This window comes from Macrobrachium nipponense, chromosome 6 (genome assembly GCF_015104395.2).
Source record: "Macrobrachium nipponense isolate FS-2020 chromosome 6, ASM1510439v2, whole genome shotgun sequence".
Classification (NCBI taxonomy): domain Eukaryota; kingdom Metazoa; phylum Arthropoda; class Malacostraca; order Decapoda; family Palaemonidae; genus Macrobrachium; species Macrobrachium nipponense.
Window position 1 is genome coordinate 117,483,572 of NC_061108.1, and position 22,500 is coordinate 117,506,071.

The 22,500-nt window shown below is 36.6% G+C and overlaps 1 protein-coding gene across 1 annotated transcript; it reads left to right on the top strand.

Annotated features, from left to right (window-relative positions):
* The first annotated feature begins 15,615 nt into the window (after positions 1-15,615).
* On the top strand, positions 15,616-21,024 carry LOC135216670 (uncharacterized). Its single transcript, XM_064252064.1, has 2 exons — positions 15,616-15,698; positions 20,070-21,024. The coding sequence occupies exons 1-2, from the start codon at positions 15,687-15,689 to the stop codon at positions 20,592-20,594; spliced, it is 537 nt and encodes a 178-aa protein (XP_064108134.1). The 5' UTR covers positions 15,616-15,686; the 3' UTR covers positions 20,595-21,024.
* The last annotated feature ends 1,476 nt before the right edge of the window (positions 21,025-22,500 follow it).

Here is a 22,500-nt window from a genome sequence, read left to right on the forward strand (position 1 = left end):
AAAGTATTCATCTTATATAGTTAAAGTCAATCAACAGTTCATGAGAAAGAGAGCAGAAAACAGTTCTAATGTAGATTGTTAATTGTATTTTCAGCCGTGATACCTAACAAAATGTAAGTATACCTTAAAACAACTACGTTTTCATAGATATGTCAATGTGAATAATTTTTTGTTCCCATTAATTAATAAGCAATATTAGGATCAGTATAGTACTAAAAATACGTGAGATAAAGTTAATTTGTCATAGGATTGGTATGTTTAAAAAAACTAGTACATACCAGAAAAAATCATAAATCAATATTATACATACATACATATATATATATATATATATATATATATATATAATATATATTTAATATTATAAATTATATATATATATATATAATATATATTATATATATATATATATATATAATATACATATAATGTGTGTGTATGTGTACAGATATTGCCACTTATTGCAACACATGTAATTTTGGCTATATAGCACGCTCAATGAAAAAAAGAAAAGAAAGACAAACAACGAACGATAAATTCTACGCCTTTTGGACGTATTTTCACCCTTTCACCTTCTAGTATATATAAAGCATAGAATCGGCCACGATGTCACAGTTCTCCACCCGCCTCTGGCATCAGCTGTCTTCTTAATTCGTTCCTGAGTCTTCGGTTACTTCCCCCATCAGCCATGAGGGTACAGGTGAGAAAGCTGATCTGTATTTTTATAATGTTATAAAGTTTCACTCATCGTGATAAATTAAAATTAAATGGGAAGTCGTGTTAATAATAAGAATAACAATAATAACTTATCCGTTATTAATTCGTAGTATCAAAAAAGCCTCAATATTAAATTGATATTAAAATAAAAATTCATACATAGCGTAGTTCCATGTCTTAGTTAAAGTAACCAAAAGAAACACACTCGATGCGATGAAATATACGAAAAGTGAACAGCAGCACCTGAAGACTAAAAGTGATTCCTCTTTGAAGAACTTATCATAAGTTAGGAAACAAGAAAGTAATCAAAATATATCAGTACGAAAAAATAAGGAAAATAAAAGAAGAAAAGATAATGGTCGTATGAAGTACAGTGGCGGGGGTGGGGGGTAAGGGCTGGGTGCCGGGATGCAATTAAATGATATTGCGGTATTCAATCCAAGCCTTTTCTAGATTCGTCACATTTTGAAATGTTATACTGAAGTTTCTTATAATTATTCAACTCATAAAAGTTATAATATCATAGAGCAAAGAGTAATTAATTATCAGCGTTAACATAAATATGCATTAAATATATAGGCTTTATTAATATAAGATTTAAAGTACATTGATATCAGAAACCTTCCCACGAAGTGAATCACGGAAAAGTCAACTTACGATGAAATATACGTAGCCTTTATAGCATGAACCATTTTGTAATTATAACAAACATAAACAACGGTTTCGATGAATATTTGTGTTACTATACCTAAAACTTTACCATCAAAAATAACATTTTAGCAAGCACTGTGGGTAATTATTAACGGACTGAAAATCAACAAAGCGGCAGGAAACCTAAATGTACTGACACAATTTGGTGAATGGTAAGCTTGGTATAAGATATCTCCGACTTTATCTTCCTAAAAGCAACCAATCAGGGCCCCCCCCCCCCCACCTCCAGCAAAAAAAAAAAAAAAAAAAAAACATACACACACACATAAAAACAGCCAACGTGAATACAACTGCGGTATCTAAAAGTTCCTTGGTTTTAGAATGAATTAAATCGTTTGGTTTATACTTCACTTCCAGATCTTACTCGTCGCCATCTTCTGCATCGGCGCTCACGCCCAACCTTCGGAGCACTATGAAGCATTGGGCGTCCTCCACCCAGACACTACCAGCCTCGGACCACACGAGAAATCTGTGGCGGCCGCCATCGAACTCTTACCGGAGATCGCGGAAGTTTTAGAAGACCTAGCCAGGGAACAGAACTATGACCCCAGCGATGCCGGGTCAGTCATGAGGCTGTCCACACTGGCCTTCCTCCCCATCAGCAAGAAGCTTCTCCTCAAGACAGCAGAGGCGGAGGGTCGCAAGGTTAGTGTGGAGGACATCTACAGCCTAAATGCTGCCGAAGCCGTCATGCCATCCGTTGCGTCCTTCATGGAAAGGCTCCAGGCTGCCGAATTCTTCAAAAGGCGCATTAATCCTTACAGGTCTGCCCCTGCCCCTGGCCCTGCTCGTGCATACCGTCAACCTGCCAATGCTCAGGCAACTTACATCCCACCAGTCCACAACAATTATCAGCCAGTTGTAAAGTCTACCTACAGACCAGGTACTAATTAATGTGAAAAAATTGGCATCAGCCTTAAGGTTATATGAGCAGATTAGTAGCGATTCTCTTACATGATTCAGAGCTTGTTATTTCCTTCTACTGCCAAGCGCTGGTATTCTCTTCATGTTTCTGTTCTCCTTCACTCATACAGCCTTCCATCTTTTATCAAGCGTGTTTTTAGCTTCTTTCTTCAAATCAGTCCAACTAATATGTGATTCCCACTCATTTTTCTGTTCCCAATGGGCCTAGGCTAAATCAAGCCATCAGGCTGCCATTCATTTCCACTTTTATATTATCAAAAACAAGCTGGTAGTAGATATTTTAACTAACCTAACAGCTGAATTTGCTAACAATTACCTTCTAGTGTATCCGTGAACTTAACTCTCATCGCTAAAATGTTTCAGTTGTTAAATCAACAAAGACACATCGGCACATATATATATATATATATATATATATATATATATATATATATATATATCATATATATGAGTGGGAGTATGTGTCTGAAATAGAAATATAAGCATCTTGGAGGTTGTATCGAAATGTTGAAATGAACAGCGGTATGGCCTCGTAAAAGGACGTTACGTAAGTCTTCTCCTTAAATTATTTATTACTACATGCTTTCTGTTATTCACCACGAATTTATCCTATGAAGAAAAACAAATAAAAACTCTAAATAGACTTATGTACTTAATAACATAATTCCGGCTCTCTCTCTTTCTCTCTCTTTTTATATTTTTTATCAAGTTTTATATCCGAGGCTGACACCAAGCCTCCCTTTCTCAGCAAAGACATATCGATCTTTCATTTTATCCCTGAGGGGGACTGAAGATCACTGGAGCCTCCCTTTGGTCCCAGACGCTTTGCTTCCCATCTTTTGCCTTTCCCTCGTTCCCTCTGGTCTCTTCCAATGTACCTGTACAACTTCCTTAACTTTGCTTGCCCAGGTTTTATCTTTTTGACAAGTCACGTAGGTCAACTTCATTCAATCAAATTAATTAATAATAGGAAGAAAACGTTCCCTTAGAAGACTTCCACCTATGAACCTCTCACATAGACGACGCGACCTCAAGAATGGTGACGTTAAGAAAGCAGATTTTTCTTTGGTTTAAGCCTTATTAAATACTCGTTCTGAACACATCGTTAGTTGGCTTTTTTTACAGTTTAAGTTTGCAGTTTTAAGTAAAAGCATCAGTGTGTTGATTTCTGGTCTATTCAACAGAGCTGAACACCGACGTGTGAGAAGTAACAGAGGAAAGAGAAGCTAAGAATAGGTTTATTCTTTTTAGATGAAAATGAAATGACTAAAAATAGTACCGTACAAATTAAACGTAACATAATTAGACAATTAATTTTTTAATCATTCACATCTTCCATTTTCCTATATGGAATACAGCACGATTGTATGTACACACACGCACACACACACACACACACACACACACACACATATATATATATGTGTGTGTGTGTGTGTGTGTAAAGCACTTAGTTCAGGACTGGTGAGCGGATCAGCTGAAAAGCTTGCGAGTCGGACATGAGGTCAACTTGACTGATAACGACGGAATCTAGACACTCCCTTTTCTACGGGCAGTTACGAAACGCAGAGCAGCTTCATTTACAATTGAAATTCCTGCCGGTATCTCTCTGAACAATATCATACTGATTTTCATGGTTTCTTTAATCTTTGCGAGATGGATTTACAGGTCTTCCTCACAGAAAGATGAATATAATTATAGCAAGGTATCTCATAACACTGAAATCAATCTGCATTTTTATACATTGACTACCTAATTGCTGCTGAATTAAGAAAAGTGTAAAATAAACATTACCCGTTCTATACCTTATTTGATATTTCCAACGTGAACAACTTTTATTTTGTCGCCAGAATCTATATTTTGTTCTCTTTCCTTTCCTTCAATCAATAATACAAGCCGGGTAAACTAACTGGGTCAGATGTGGACGAAGGGTCTCAAACCTTTTTCAAAATACTTTACTTGGGCATATCCGATGCAGTCCCAAAAGCAGATTGTGGCCAGTCGTGAATGAAAAGTCATGAAAACCTGGGTTTTTCTTAATTCGGTCGAGTTTTATCGCTGGAGCAAATATATTTGATCAAAAGCTGATCTGAAACCTACAACACTCTAGCTAGTCAAAATCATACTTAGTGATTTGATGGATCACTAATATTCTGCTTCTAAGACAATATAAGCGAGGATTGAGTAATATGGGATAGAGGCTGGCCATAATAAAGTCTAATTTTTGTTTATGCATAATAAAGACGCTGTTTGCGCATGAATTCAAAATGCTTTTCAGCGTTATCAAGTACAAGAGAGAAATAATCCTTAATAAGCTTTAATTTAACCTTCAAATTCTGATGAAACTATTTTATTTCACACTCTGATTTTATTGAACTTCATACTTCATGCTGATTCTGTAAGGAGAAAATTCCTTCATCCATCAACATTCGTCATCACTCTTGATGGGAAACATATGTCAATCTCGTTCACTTGAATAATGACACAAACCATAAGGACACAAAATGCCAGTGGAAAATCCTTTAAATATTGTATTCAAATCAAATTACTTTTTGAACTGTAGCCGTTTTTTTTAAATAATCATTTTAATAAAAATATAAAAAAAAATGAAAAAGTTTCGAAAATGGGGAAAAAGGCTATAATGAATCAGGGAAGATGACCTCAGGTCAAGAAACTTCAGAACATCAACTGCAAGTAAGAAAGAAAACAGAAGGGGAAAAGATACAAGCGAAAGTAAACATATCGCTCACAGCTAGACCTTTTTTCCTATTTTTTCCTTGCCACTGCCGATTTGATTGACTCAAATGCAATTCCCCTTGGTTGTGACCCCGTTCTCGCTACATTTCCCGATCCTCTACTCTCTCTCTCTCTCTCTCTCTCTCTCTCTCTCTCTCTCTCTCTCTCTCTCTCTCTCTTGTAAGTATGGTACGTTTTCGATCACTTCCCCGTTAAGGTCAAGAGGTAATGACCTTATATTTGGGAATAGTACTATCTCGGTTCTTGATCTGTTAAGGTCAAAAAGAGTGTTCTCCTAAAAGGCAGCGCAGTAACACCTGGTCAGGACACTACTCACATTTACTCTGTGAAAACAGGTATCTCCGCATGACACTGATTACTGCCAAGCTTTGCACTGGCTGTTTCGATTTCTCATAAGTATAACAGTTCCTTCTTAAAGAGGTTAATCTTGCGCTTCCCTGAGTTCAAAGCCATCCTTCCAGGTTTTCATTTCCTTTCCTTTCGTTCGTTTCGACGTCTGTTAATAACCAAAATAAAAAAAAAACACTTTAGTGATTAATAAATTATTATTCTACATGATGAATATGTGTTTTACTATTAAAAAAAAGAATATAAAATCGGAGACAAATGTAGTCATCAATGTAATAACGTGGTCGTATACTTTGCCTATGGAAACTAATACTATGTGGTTCTTGCACAACTTAAGGAGGAATCTGAAGTCTATACTAGACAAAATTTCTATACCCAAAAAGTTATAACTCCTTAGAAATTTCATTAGGAAGTACGAAACCCCTTCAGAAGCGCATATCTCAGTGTGTGTGTGTGTGTACACACATTTAGATGAATGGACAGATAGCGATAGATATAAATATATACATAAACACTTAATGAATATTACATACATACATATTCATACATATATACATACATAGAGAGAGAGAGAGAGAGAGAGGTGAAATGATACATACCATTGTCACGGCACGCCTTCACACGCCGACCTACTTCATCAGAGAAATCATCACTACTCTGTGATTAGGTGAAAAAGAAAACAAAATAGCTAAATGAGATGCATATATAGCACCACGCAAGAAATATCAGTTGTGATGACAATTATTACCTCAATTGAGGTGGGTCACAAAGAAATAACTCAATTGGTACTATTGCGTACCCAACGCAATGAGCTTAAAAGTGCGTCAGTGACTAAAGGAAAAAAAGTTCCTTTATTCAGACGCTGCTGTAGAAACCGCAACACGCTTCTCACGTCCGGAAAGGGAGAAAAAGAGAGACCGAAAATCCCACCCGGTAGTTAAATAGGTTCACGAAATCTTTCTGGATGGTGATATCACCAGGGACGAATGATTTTACTGGTTTCTGCTGTGCTCAAGGACGAACGCGTTCCTAAGTGGGAAAATAATAGGCTTCGAAAGTATATTCTGAGTATCATTCAGTCTAAATAAAATGTACACTTGTGGAAAAAATGTTTTCCTTGCTACCGGTGGTCCAAGAGGAAACCTTATGTATTCGCTTACAAATACACACACACACACACACACACACACACACACACACACACACACACACATATATAATATTATATACATATATATATATATATATAATATATTATATATATATATTAGATATATATTATTATTATTACTACATATATATAATATTTATTATATATATATATATTCGATTATATTTATATATATGAAGATGTAATATAAGATAGACTGCTTCCCCTAACAGTTGACGGCTAAAAGAGCCACATGAACGTCTCTATGCACCATTTTTTGCATGCAAGTGCAATAAACAAAGTTCACTTTACTGGGGTCCGTTCCAGAACCGTGAATGTCTTCTGAAGTAACAGAAGCTTCTTCAATAGTATTTGTTGTTAGGGATCGGCAAAACAATAATAATAATAATAATCAATAATAATATATTTAATAATAGATAATAATAAAAATAATAATAATAAAATAATATAAAACAAAATTTTATACAATAAACTAAATAATTCTACAGCTACAATAACAACAATAGTAATATCCAAATACAATTTTTAGTAAAATAGCTAAAATTCAACTGAGAATAAGATTCAAGGAAAAGAAAATAAAGAAGGAAACAATAAATAACGGATGTTCTGGACTTGCGCCTCCGGCAACAAAGTGACTTACCTTAAAAGTAATGTACCCGAATGACCGCAGCTGTCTTGAAGACCACCATTAGGTCATTTCAGCTGATTCATGGCTGTTGTTTGGTCCTTTTTTTTTATGTGGGCTTTTATTCTTCTTTTTTCATTCTTTTTTTAAACGTAAATGTTATACAATTTTTTTTTGCAGCTCTTAATGCCTTCCTTTAAGAAAATAGGAATTGGCAGACTATGGCTTTGTCTTAGGTAATGGATGAGGCAACGAGAACCGGAGGCTGGCACTACGTGAAGCCACCTTTTTTTAGGGCAAATAGGCGTATTATAAAGTATATTTCATATACATATATACATATATACATACTTATACATACACACATATATATGACTATATATAATACGTATATATATATATATATATATTATATTATAATAGTTATTATATATATATATATATATATAGATAATAATTATATAGATGTTAATTTATATAAAATATTACCGAGGTTCCAACCTCGGTAATCTTAAAAGGTTGGTAGCTATGACCATGCAACAGCAGGCACTGAAATGACATTCGTTTTCTTTCTCTCCAACACCAACAACCCCCCCCCCCCTCTCTCTCTCTCTCTCTTCTCTCTCTCTTCTCTCTCTCTCTCTTCTCTCTCTATCCTAAGGAAATTAAACCAGACTCGTGAACTACAAAAATACATTTATTTAAGAGCAAAGTATTAACTAAATAACTCAGGTTCTTAACAAAATAATTAAATGAAAGGTTGAACTCAGATAGCCCACTTCATCTCTTCTACAATAACCAACATTAGTTTAGTCATAAAACTAGAAAAGTCACAGCACAGTCTACATAGTAACACCACGGAACATCAGTTAAGTTCCCATTTCTAAATACCAGATCAGTTCCCCTTTTTTCTCAGAACCGCCTATAAGAAGACAGAACACATCGATAAGCTAAGATTAAAAAGTAAAATAAAAAGGTTAAATAAAATAGGTCAAATAAAATAGAACACATTTGAAATAAATATCCAAAATACAGTCAAACCACACTTTTGGCTAAAGAATAAGTATGCTTACCTATTCAACACAGATTTCACACACTTCACATAAAATACTGTTAAAGGGGCCATCTTGGCCCTTCGCTGTCTCTGTAGCAATCTCCCATCTTGGCCAACTTACTTTCTCATTATGTAGGGAAGAAGCTCACACACACACGCACGAACTAACACACATTGTTCACGCCCAAGAAACAGCCTCAAACCAGATTCCTAAGGTATATCTGCATCTGCCTGTGCATAGAAACAGGACGTGGTCTGATCTGCTTAGGCAGCGACTTTTGGCATCGCGCCACCTCAGGAAGTTTGGGCCAGCACTTCCGAAGCTGAGCCGTCTTGTCACTTAGGGACACTGTTTCCATGGAGAAGCTAAATTTATTGATGATCTCTACATTCTAGAAATGTCACTGCCTATCACATCCACTCATTTAGAAAGAAAAGATACAAATCGCATTCACAACGGTGTCTTAAATATATTGCCTTAATTATTCCTTATTGCAGATGCTCGGCCAACAAAAAAAGCTAACACCTGCCTAGCCATAACTCATATAAAACAGCTTATATGTGTAAAAAACACATTGGCCAGCTCAAAAAACACCATAATAACTGCACGTCTTTGGCAGTACAATGTCTATCATATAAAATAAATTTGAATAGCCTGTATCTGGGCTATAATAGCAGTTGACTGTAGAGACATTTTCTCATCTTGAATTTTCGACGGTCCCGAAACACGCTGTAGAAAGGCAAAACGTCTCCCAGTGGAAGACAACTGATGACTTCCGTAGTACAAAAGCGCCGTAAAACCTCGTAGACTCGTAGAATCTCTTGCATGTCGGCAACATCGGCAACACACATCTCTGTAGAAGTTGAAGGACGTCTTGCTGGCGTAGGGGAACGATGTTTATGGTGTTTCAGTATGTCAGTCATGTCACTGGTCAATTAAAGAAGAATTAACCCTAGACATACATCTGTCAAATAATGACCTCAAAATCTAAGAAATACTAACTGAACATTTTCCAATTAATCACCACTAATATAACCACTGAACTAATTTCTAACTACAACTTGTGAAGTAATTTCATAAGACTGCTAAATCATAAATCACTATTAATGATATATATAAAAGACCAATTATAACCCCATAAAGAAAATATTAAATTTTCCAATAATAAAAAAAAAAGACTCGCCAACCCCATACATAAATTAGCACAAACCACCCCAAACTAGCAAAATGAGAAATCACAAAAACTCTACAGACTACTGCTCTCATATTTTCAACTCACCATTACTCCAAAACCAGCCCCAAATTATCACCAAAAATGTTCTCTCAAGCTCTGATATTATATTAACCCACAAAATCAGTAGGAACTCTTTTACTGTTTATATAATTAACCACCATGAAATATAATGTCGAACACCTCTTCTATCTAACTCACATACCCCGACAAATTATATCTCCTGTCTAAAATAGAAATGCTATTTAGAGCTTAACCCCAATTACGACAAATCTCGTAGGAAAAGAAAAAAAATAATAGCAACAACAATAAGTGAACTTTCTCCAAAAATGCAGTATGTATCATTACGGAATTTGCTACCGCAACAAATCTCATCGACCGGAAATAACCGGAAAACAACCCCTTACACAGTACATCTCCGTGGAATTCCATAACCAACATCTCCATAAATAGTGCCAATCTCCGAGTAATCAACTCCAAAGGAAAAAGTCAGCAACTGGACTCATCACAGCATTATCAACAAAAAACCACCTGTGAACACCTCATGTGCTTCGAACCACACTACAGATTTGTCTAGTCAGACTTCCAACCCCAGAAACTATTATTCTCCAAATATTCTATACTAACACCATATAACCATATTTCACAAACTTATCTCCATGATATCACCAAAGGTGCCCCAAAGTAATTGTCCTTAAAGACATAACTCCCCCATGATACTACCCCAAGTATATAAAAACACAGTATACCACAATTCAACAATTATATATCGCCAAAATAACCATTGGTGAATATAAAAATACAACACCTCCATAAGGACTCATAAAAGCGCAATGCAGTAATGCCACCCGCCCCAATAGCCACAACACCAGAAGGAACCACAATACCCGCCTTTTTGGCTCGTAAACCCACAGATCACCACTAAAAATCATAACCTCAAAAAATCCACCACCAAAGATTATAGCCACAAAAGAAAAACTCAGCCCTCCAAAAAAATCTTCAGTAATAATATAAAAAAAAACACCCACATATCACCATATTAATAATAATACCACTCAGGCAATATTCCCCTCTCCATTTCACTAATAACCTCAAGTGGAATAAAAACCAAGTACCCAAAAAACCGTCATATTTGTGGTTAGTACCTCCCCATTCCACAATCCCATAAACATCACCACCCTTAGTTCTCATTACAAGCACCCCATTGTTAGTATCAGTATCACCAATATCACCACCCATAATATAACTGTCACATTCACCAAAATTATTACCACCGTGAACTCCAATACGCCGCATAGAATCCCTGTAAATATCTCCCCGTAATGATTCCCCGTATCAGCAGTATGGGGTTTAATATTACCACTGCCCAGTATCACATCATTAACATCGGCAAACATATCCCCATTAGCATCACCAAACACATCCCCTTCTAAAATAATCTCTAAAACAGTTTAAGGCATGCTCCAAAGCGCAAGGAAAACTTGCACCATATTCATTCATATTCATATTCTCTTTACTCCAAAGAAATAAACAAAGATCATTCTAAAAGAAACCCTATGGGCAATCACATCATCTCTCAGTGGCTAACAGCTGATTTCAAGAAAATGGCATTGAACTTTTCTTTTCAAGGCCAAAAGGAGGAGACAAGAGAAAACAAAAAAAAGAAAAGGACTCACCCCCTCAACCCCGGTACAAAGAAAAAAATTCATCCTTCCTTAGGCACTACCCCTTGGATTGCTCAGCAGATAATATGGTGAGTGCGTATGCATGAGAGACACTGTCTTCAAGGCAATCTAAGCACCTCGAGAACTGAGCCGCATGTATGACAACTTCATATGCATACGTATGTCTTAAAAAAAGAAAAAAATGCGTCGCCTTTAAATACGTACTAAGATAAAAAAGACTTATCACATTCTGCTTCTATGGGAAAAAATATGGTGATCTGAACTGTCTTTTCAAAATGATTCACACACAAAGTTAGAAAGAGGAGAAAAAATAACACAAGGGCATAAAAAAAATTTCACACTCACGCCGTCAATGAAAGAACACCATATTGCTGACTTGTGCGCATGCAAAAACACATACGTGCATGTGTAAAAATGACCTAGCACCTGAGCAGCGAGCACTTCAGTAAACACACACACTCACATATCAACTGAGTGAGACATTCTTGAAGGTGTCTCATGGTGGCAAAAATGCTGACCCTAATTGAATTTCTCTACTCAGTACCAGAACAATGGCTCACTAATTCCTATCAACTGTCACCTAGTAATCGAAATCCTAGCACATTTTCACAACCAGTCTCTCAAAACAGCCTCTTTAAGCTGTTATTAATCTCACAAAAGGCGTAATAATGGTCCCTACACTGCTTGCCACCACTTCTATTACTGAGGTTCCAACCTCGGTAATCTTAAAAGGTTGGTAGCTATGACCGAGCAACAGCAGGCACTGAAATGACATGCATTTTCTCTCTCTCTCCAACACCAACAACCCACCCCTCTCTCTCTCTCTCTCTCTCTCTCTCTCTCTCTCTCTCTCTATCCTAAGGCAATTAAACCAGACTCGTGAACTACAAAAATACATTTATTTAAGATCAAAGCATTAACTAAATAACTCAGGTTCTTAACAAAATGATTAAATGAAAAGTTGAACTCAGATAGCCCACTTCATCTCTTCTACAATAACCAACATTAGTTTAGTCATAAAACTAGAAAAGTCACAGCACAGTCTACATAGTAACACCACGGAACATCAGTTAATTTCCCATTTCTAAATACCAGATCAGTTCCCCTTTTTCTCAGAACTGCCTATAACAAGACTGGAGGATACATCGATAAGCAAAGATTAAAAAGCAAAATAAAAAGGTCAAATAAAATAGAACATCTTTGAAATAAATATTCAAAATACAGTCAAACCACACTTTTGGCTAAAGAATAAGTATGCTTACCCATTCAACACAGATTTCACACACTTCACCAAAAATACTGTTAAAGGGGCCATCTTGGCCCTTCGCCGACTCTGTAGCAATCTCCCATCTTGGCTAACTAACTTTCTCATTATGTAGGGAAGAAGCGCATGCATGCACGAACTAACACACATTGTTCACGCCCAAGAAACAGCCTCAAACCAGATTCCTAAGGCATATCTGCATCTGCCTGTGCATAGAAACAGGACGTGGTCTGATCTGCTTAGACAGCGACTTTCGGCATTGCGCCACCCTAGGAAGTTTGCACCAGCATTTCCGAAGCTGAGCCGTCTTGTCACTTAGGGCCACTGTTTTCATGGAGAAGCTAAATTGATGATCTCTACATTCTAGAAATGTCACTGCCTATCACATCCGCTCATTCAGAAAGAAAAGATACAAATCGCATTCACAACGGTTGGTTCTTAAATAATTGTAATTAAAATCATATAGTACGTAATATATTATTATAATTATTTATTATTAGATATATATTATATATAATATATATATATACACACACACACATTTATATACATTTGTGTGTGTGCGTATGTGTGATTGTACTTGTGCGTGTGACTTCAAGAACACCTGAATAAAAGAAGCACGTTCAAACAAAATAATCAAAGAAAGAGAGAAAATGATTATATTTCGGATGCCATCTTTTCCCCTTTACGTTTAGTTATGCTAATGGAAGTACACTGAAGCTGCAATGATACCGTAAGTAATTTCAAAATGTCAGGGAATTAGGGGGTATGTTGCCCATTCCGTGGGGCTTCGAGCCGCGGGTGAGAACGGTTAATTTCACTCATAATAAGACTGAAAACGCTATTAAGACTCTGACCTTATTTCCAGCACCCTTGAGAGATGTTTATATTATTCTTCTTATTACTAGAAGAAGCTTGTCGCTTCAACATACTTACTTCCACAAAAATTCTAGATTGCAACCCATGCTATAAAGCGGCTGGTATTGCTGACATCATTATAAATGGCAGCGTTATGATGCGCTCATTATACTGACTGCTTATGTTTAGTTTTTCTTTTGAGTTTTCCTTGTGAAACCAACCTTAAAGAATACAATTTTATTTTAAAAACTTAATCTACTTAAAACTCCGCCAGTTTCCTATTAGCTGAGTAGAACTACGTTGTTTGTTTGTATGGTGTTTTTACGTTGCATGGAACCAGTGGTTATTCAGCAACGGGACCAACGGCTTTACGTGAATTCCGAACCACGTCGAGAGTGAACTTCTATCACCAGAAATAAACATCTCTCACTCCTCAATGGAATGGCCGAGAGTCGAACCCGCGACCACCGAGGTGGGAAGCAAACACCATACCAACCACGCCACCGAGGCGCTTAGAACTACGTTGGTGGAAGGGTCCGTGTTGCAAGAAAATAAAAGTAACCGGTGAGCTGAGGTCTGGAATGTTCTGAGTATAAACGACTAAGAAAACAGAGGCTTTCTGTACAAAGATTCACTGTACTACTTATTAAGTATCTATAGGACAGTATCTCAGCTTTCATAATTTTTGTTACTATACTACGTTTGGCACCGTTGACCCGATGCTATTTGGCTAATTAAAACCAAATTATCTATCTTCTTAGCGCTTCGTTCATTTAATTACCAAACTGATATGGGATTTTGATTTTATTATTAATAACATTCTTTATCACCTGGGTTAACAGAATTCATAGAACAAAATAGGATAACGAAATACAAATTATAACAGACACATTAAATATTAGTCTCGGATTATATACATACATATATACGTGGACGCGCACACAACAAACACACACACACACACACACACACACACATATATATATTATTATATATATATTATTATATATTAAGTATCTATTATATATTATATTAATTATATATTATATATTATATATGAACCATGTCGCCAGCTGTCTTTAGGAAAAAATCAATAATATAAACCTCGATTACTTACTTTTTTTGTATATTGGCCAATTAATAGGAAGTATCGCTCAGCCAGAGATGCGAGTAATAAGAAAAAATTGAAAAGATAATATATCGATTAATTCGTTGAATTATTATTATTATTATCATTATTATTATCAATTTAGAACTGAACAAGAGTGGGTCCAATCACAATGCAGTTTGTTTTCCATTCTTAGATTTCTCTGCGACCTCTCTTACTCTGCATCGAAGAAAGCATTGCTTGAAGATTTTACTATCTCTCACGCTATACGTTAATCATAAACTCATCAGGAATTCGAGCACTGATTTCTATCAACTGTATTCTTTTTTTACTGAGGAGCCCTACCTTTCCTACCCTCCTACATGTGAGACTTTCGAAAATTGCTGTCAATAACCATTTGGGTGTAAAACCATTAGCTTTTACCTTGCTTATTAGTGTAAATAAAAAGTTATTCACAATATTTATATCTATGACAACGTACCTGTTTTAGATCATACTTTCATTTTGTTAGGTATCACGGCTGAAAATGCAATAAATAATCTACATCGAACGGTTTTCTGCTGTCTTCCTCATGACCTGTTGATTGATTTTAACGATGTAATGATGAACACTTTTTATTTACACTAAATAAGCAATACTAGGATCTGTGTATTACTAGAAATACGTGATATGAAATCATTCGGTCATACGACCAATATCTTTAAAAACATCTACATAAGAGAAAAAATCATAAACCAATACACACACACACACACACACACACACACATATATATATATATATATATATATATAATATATATATATATATATATATATTAAATATTATATATATTATATATATATACTATATACATATATATATATAATATATATATATATATAGATATAAATATATGTATGCATGTATGTAATAAATATATATATAAGGGTGTGTGTGTGTGTGTGTGAGTGTGTATTTACAGATATTGCCGCTTATTGCAACACGTAATTTCTGCTACAATGCGCGCTCAATGTAAGAAAAAAAAAAGCACGAACGATAAATTTTTACACCTTTTGAACGTAATTTTTCTAACCCCGTTACAGTCTGGTCGACGTAAGTTTCCCCCTTTCACCGTCCAGTGCATATATAAAGCATAGAATCGGCCAGTATGTCACAGTTCTCCACCCGCCTCTGGCATCAGCTGTCTTCTTATTTCGTTCCTAAGTCTTCGGTTACTTCTCCCGTCAGCCATGAGGGTACAGGTGAGAAAGCTGATCTGTATTTTTGTATCAAGCTGTTATAATGTTTCATTCATCGTGATGAATTGAAATTACAGGGGAGAAGTCTTCTCTAATAATAATAATAATAATAATAATAATAATAATAATAATAATGAATAATAATAATAATAATATAATAATAATAATAATAATAATAATAATAATGGGAGAAAACAAGTGAGGTCAATGAAATAATGGGCATAATACACACCACCAGTATCACAGAAACAAATAACTTTGGTATATGCAGGAGCAAGATTAGTAGCAGAACTGATGGGGATTCGAACACCAACACCACCAGCACAAACCAGCCCCACAGAACCAAACAGCAACCTCCTTGGAAAAGGCGCCTGGAAAAGCAAATCATGGTGATGAGATCTGACCTGAGTAAACTGAAAAGAGATGGCAGAAAAAAGGCTAAGAAGCAAGAAAACAAGGGAGGAACTCAACGAGAAATACAAAGTACAAGAGAGGGGACTAAAACAACACAATAGAAGATGTAAAACAGAGGCTTAAGGCCAAAGCACATAGATCCAACGGTACATGAACAGGAATAAGGGATACCAACAGAACAAACTATTCGAAACCAACCAGAAAAGACTATAACAGCCAACTAAGAGGGGAAGACAACCACCCAGAAATTCCTGAAGCCGAACCAAGTAAGAGACTCTGGGAAAACATATGGAGCAATCCGGTATCACACAACAAACATGCAACATGGCTCCAGGAAGTCAAGGAAGAAGAAACAGGGTAGAATAAAACAAAGATTCACAGACATCACGACAGACACAGTCAGACACCAACTAAAGAAAATGCCAAACTGGAAAGCCCCAGGTCCCGATGAAGTCCATGGATACTGGCTCAAAAACTTCAAGGCCCTACACCCACGAATAGCAGAACAACTCCAGCATTGTATCTCAAATCACCAAGCACCCAAATGGATGACCACAGGAAGAACATCCTTAGTAACAAAAAGACAAGAGTAAGGGAAATATAGCCAGTAACTACAGGCCAATCACCTGCCTACCCAATAATGTGGAAGTTACTAACAGGTATCATCAGTGAAAGGCTATACAACTACCTAGAGAGACATTAACACCATTCCCCCCCACCAGAAAGGCTGCAGAAGGAAGTGTAGGGGCACAAAAGACCAGCTCCTGATCGACAAAATGGTAATGAGGAACAGTAGGAGAAGGAAAACCAACCTAAGCATGGCATGGATAGACTATAAGAAAGCCTTCGACATGATACCACACACATGGCTAATAGAATGCCTGAAAAAATATATGGGGCAGAGGAAAAATACCATCAGCTTCCTCAAAAATACAATGCGCAACTGGAATAACAATACTTACAAGCTCTGGAATAAGACTAGCAGAGGTAATATCAGGAGAGGGATCTTCCAGGGCGACTCACTGTCCCCACTACTCTTCGTAGTAGCCATGATTCCCATGACAAAGGTACTACAGAAGATGGATGCCGGGTACCAACTCAAGAAAAGAGGCAACAGAATCAACCATCTGATGTCATGGACGACATCAAGCTGTATGGTAAGAGCATCAAGGAAATAGATACCTAATCCAGACTGTAAGGATTGTATCTGGGGACATCAGGATGGAGTTTGGAATAGAAAATGCGCCTTAGTCACATACAAAAAGGCAAGTAACGACAACTGAAGGGATAAAGCTACCAGATGGGAGCAACATCAAACACATAGATGAGACAGGATACAAATACCTGGGAATAATGGAAGGAGGGGTATATAAAACACCAGAGATGAAGGACACGATCAGAAGAAATATATGCAGAGACTCAGGCGATACTCAAGTCAAAAATCAACGCCGGAAATATGATAAAAGCCATAAACACATGTGGGCAGTGCCAGTAATCAGATACAGTGCAGGAATAGTGGAATGGACGAAGGCAGAACTCCGCAGCATAGATCAGCAAAACCATGGACATATGACAATACACAAGACACTACACCCAAGAGCAAATACGGACAGACTATACATAACACGAAAAGAAGGAGGAGAGGACTACTAAGTATAGAGGACTGCGTTAACATCGAAAACAGAGCACTGGGGCAATATCTGAAAACCAGTGAAGACGAGTGGCTAAAGAGTGCATGGGAAGAAGGACTAATAAAAGTAGATGAAGATCCAGAAATATACAGAGACAGGAGAAAGACAGAAAGAACAGAGGACTGGCACAACAAACCATGCACGGACAATACATGAGACAGACTAAAGAACTAGCCAGCGATGACAATTGGCAATGCTACAGAGGGGAGAGCTAAAGAAGGAAACTGAAGGAATGATAACAGCGGCAACAAGATCAGGCCCTAAGAACCAGATATGTTTCAAAGAACGATAGACGGAAATAACATCTCTCCCATATGTAGGAAAGTGCAATACGAAAAATGAAACCATAAACCACATAGCAAGTGAATGCCCGGCACTTGCACAGAACCAGTACAAAAAGAGGCATTGATTCAGTAGCAAAAGCCCTCCACTGGAGCCTGTGCAAGAAACATCAGCTACCTTGCAGTAATAATGGTACGAGCACTAACCTGAGGGAGTGATAGAAAACGATCAGGCAAAGATCCTCTGGGACTATGGTATCAGAACGGATAGGGTGATACGTGTCAAACAGACCAGACGTGACGTTGATTGACAAAGTCAAGAAGAAAGTATCACTCATTGATGTCGCAATACCATGGGACACCAGAGTTGAAGAGAAAGAGAGGGAAAAAATGGATAAGTATCAAGATCTGAAAATAGAAATAAGAAGGATATGGGATATGCCGTGGAAATCGTACCCCATAATCATAGGAGCACTAGGCACGATCCCAAGATCCCTGAAAAAGGAATCTAGAAAAAACTAGATGCTGAAGTAGCTCCAGACTCATGCAGAAGAGTGTGATCCTAGAAACGGCACACATAGTAAGAAGAGTGATGGACTCCTAAGGAGGCAGGATGCAACCCGGAACCCCACACTATAAATACCACCCAGTCGAATTGAGGACTGTGATAGAGCAAAAAAAAAAAATAAAATAAAAAAAAAAAATATAACATAATAATAAAAATAATAGTAAAATAATATAATACTAATAATAAGATAATAATAATAATAATAATAATGGGTTGCAGGTCCAAAATAATATCGCATGTGAAGTATAGTCTTTAATAGATAATAAAAGCTTTCGAACCTTGTACTAGGTTCATCTTCGTTTATTAATTCGCAGTGTCAAAAAACTCTTTATTAAATTGATATCGTTAAATACAAATTCATTAAAATAAAAATTCATAAATACCATGTCTTAGTTTGAAGTACATGTCCTATATATATTATAATATATATATATATATATATAACTATATATATATATTAATATATATATATATTATATACACATATATACATTATACACCACACACACACACACACACACACACACACATATATATATATATATATATATATATATATATATATATATATATATATATATAATATTATAACTGCTAAGAATAAGGTGATGTACTACAAGCGGATTCGATGAAATATACGAAAAGAGATTAGGAAACAAAGAAGTAATTAAACATTTCAGTACGAAAAAATAAGGAATATAAACGCAGAAAAGAGAATGGTCGTATGAAGTATAGTGTGGGGGGGGGGGGGCGGTTGCTTGGGAATGCAATCATATGAAATTGCGTTATTCAAGCCAGGCCTTTCCTTAGATCATTCCTATTTAGAAATGTTATATTGAAGTGTCTTATAATTATTAAAATTCATAAACGTTATATTATCATATAGCAATGAGTAATTAGTTATCGGTGTAAACATAAATATGCATAAAATATATAAGCTTTACTACTATAAGGTTCAAATTACGTTGATAACAAAAATTGTCCTACGATGTGAATCACGGAAAATCAACTAACGACGAAATATACGTAGCCATTGTAGCTTAAACCTTATTGTAAAGGGAACACATATAACAAACATAAGAAAAACTGTTTCGATGAATATTTATTTCTGATGCTATACCTAAAACTTTACCATCAAAATTAACATTTGAACAAGCGCTGTGGGTAAGTTTTAAGGGACTGAAAATTAACAAAGAGGCAGGAAAACTAAATGTAAATAGACAGATTTTGGTGAATGGTAGAGCTGGTATAAAATATCTCCGACTTTATTTTCCTAAAAACAACCCGCCCCACCTCGCCCCGACCCCCCCCCCCCCCCCCCCCCCCACAAAAAAAAGGCCATCGTGAATACAACTACAGAATCTAAAAGTTCTTTGGTTTCAGAGTTAATTAAATCTTTTGGTTTATACTTCACTTCCAGATCTTACTCTTCGCCATCTTCTGCATCGCCGTTCACGCCCAACCTTCGGATCGCTATGAAGCATTGGGTGTCCTCCAACCAGACACTGCCAGCCTCGGACCACACGAGAAATCTGTGGCGGCCACCATCGAACTTCTACCGGAGATCGCCGAAGTTTTAGAAGACGTCGCCAGCGAACAGAACTATGACCCCAGCGATGCCGGGTCAATCATGAGGCTGTCCACACTGGCCTTCCTCCCCATCAGCAAGAAGGTTCTTCTCAAAACAGCAGAGGCGGAGGGTCGCAAGGTTAATGTGGAGGACATCTACAGCCTAAATGCTGCCGAAGCTGTCATGCCATCCGTTGTGTCCTTCATGGAGAGGCTCCAGGCTGCCGAATTCTTTAAAAGGCGCATTAACCCTTACAGGTCTGCCCCTGCTCCTACATACCGTCAACCTGTCAATGCTCAGGCAACTTACATCCCACCAGTCCACAACAATTATCAACCAGTTGTAAAGTCTACCTACAGACCAGCTACCAATTAATGTGAAAAAATTGGCATCAGCCTTAAGGTTATATTAGCATATTAGTAGCGATTCTCTTACATGATTCAGAGCTTGTTATTTCCTTCTACTGCCAAGCGCTGGTATTCTCTTCATGTTTCTGTTCTCTTTCACTCATACAGCTTCCATCTTTTATCAAGCGTGTTTTTAGCTTCTTTTTTTTAAATCAGTCCAACTACCGGGCGGTGTCCCCCTTTCATTTTTCTGTTTCCCCAGGGAGCAATGGCTAAATCAAGCCATCAAGCTGCCATTCATTTACACTTTTCTATTATCAACAACAAGCTGGCAGCGAATATTTTAACTAATCCCAGATTGTGTTTGTTAATAATTCCTTCCTAGCGTATCAGTGAACTTACCTCTCATCGCTAAAATGCTAACAAGTTTCAGATGTTCAATCAACACAGACGCATCTGAACACTATATAATATATATATATTATATATATATATAATATATATATATATATATATATATATATATATGCGTGGGTGTATGTGTCACAAATAGAAATATAAGTATCTTGGTGGTTGTCTCTAAGATGTCGAAACAAGCAGCGGTATGGTCTCGAAAAAGTACATTACTTAACTCTTCTTACTAAATTATTTATTACTACATGCTTTCTGTCATTTACCTCGAATTTACCTCATGATGAAAAATAAATAAAGGCTCTACGATGGATTTATGTATTTCGTATACATATTCCCTGCTCTCTCTCTCTCTCTCTCTCTCTCTCTCTCTCTCTCTCTCTCTCTCTCTCTCTCTCTCTTTTACTATGGCCCCAACGGGCTGTAATGAATGTACTCGTACAGCTGCTTCGCCAAATAAAACAACCGTATATCTGCATAATATACATTGTCTTATTTACTACCTTTAGTGAATGAACAGTTATTCATATCGTATTCAATTAATTTTCCTAAAACCTTAACGATCACCATGGCACTACTCTTTAAAATTTACGCAATTTTTATCAGTTAATCTTTATTTATTTTAACAGGGATCCTTCCTTATATTTCGCTTCTCCTAACTAAACTTCGTTCATTCAAGTACAGGTTTCAATTCTTAGTGAGCTACCTTTGCACATTACCGTTCTACTTCAAGTTTCAAGCCCATTTCGATTTTATGGTCAGCTTCTATCTTTCCTAAAACTTGCACAGTGTGGAAGCCATGGAAAGCAAAGGTGAAAAGATAAGCAAGTGGGAAAGGAGGAAAAAATCGAGGGCGGGAGCGATGGAGTTAAAAAAGTAAAAACAATAATTGCAATGAGAACGATAGAGGATAGAAGGAAACGACAATGACTACGCGTATCACCACATTAAATTGAACCTGAGGGGATAGGTGAACATTGATCGTCTGATTTAATATTAAAAGCATCTGGTATCACAACGAAAAAATGTCAGTAAAATTATCTTTGTTTTCCTTCAAAAATGCTATAAAATGGTTTTCAATACAGTTATAAACAAATTAAAATTAGAGTAGCCCCTAAAATAGTGTACAGTTACGTATGCTATTAAAAATAAATTGTATTCTGTTCAGGGGTCGAGCTTCAATAAACCTGAAAATACCACAGTGGTTCAAGTTTACTTCCTCTTCGAAAATTCTGGAGAGGAGGTAATCGCCGTTGCCATCACGACATTCAAAACGGAAATACCTTCTCGGGTCGCCAAGACTTGGACACTACCAGTAAGTATCGTACAGTCAACGGGTGAATATGCTGGACAAGCAACCATGAAGAGAGAGAGAGAGAGAGAGAGAGAGAGAGAGAGAGAGAGAGAGAGAGAGTACATTAAATAAAAAAATGGAAACAAACTTCGAAATGAGTGGAACAAATGATAAGAAATGGATAGATAAGAAAGAGTAAAGAAGCGATGAAAGAGAAGGTGGAAGGATA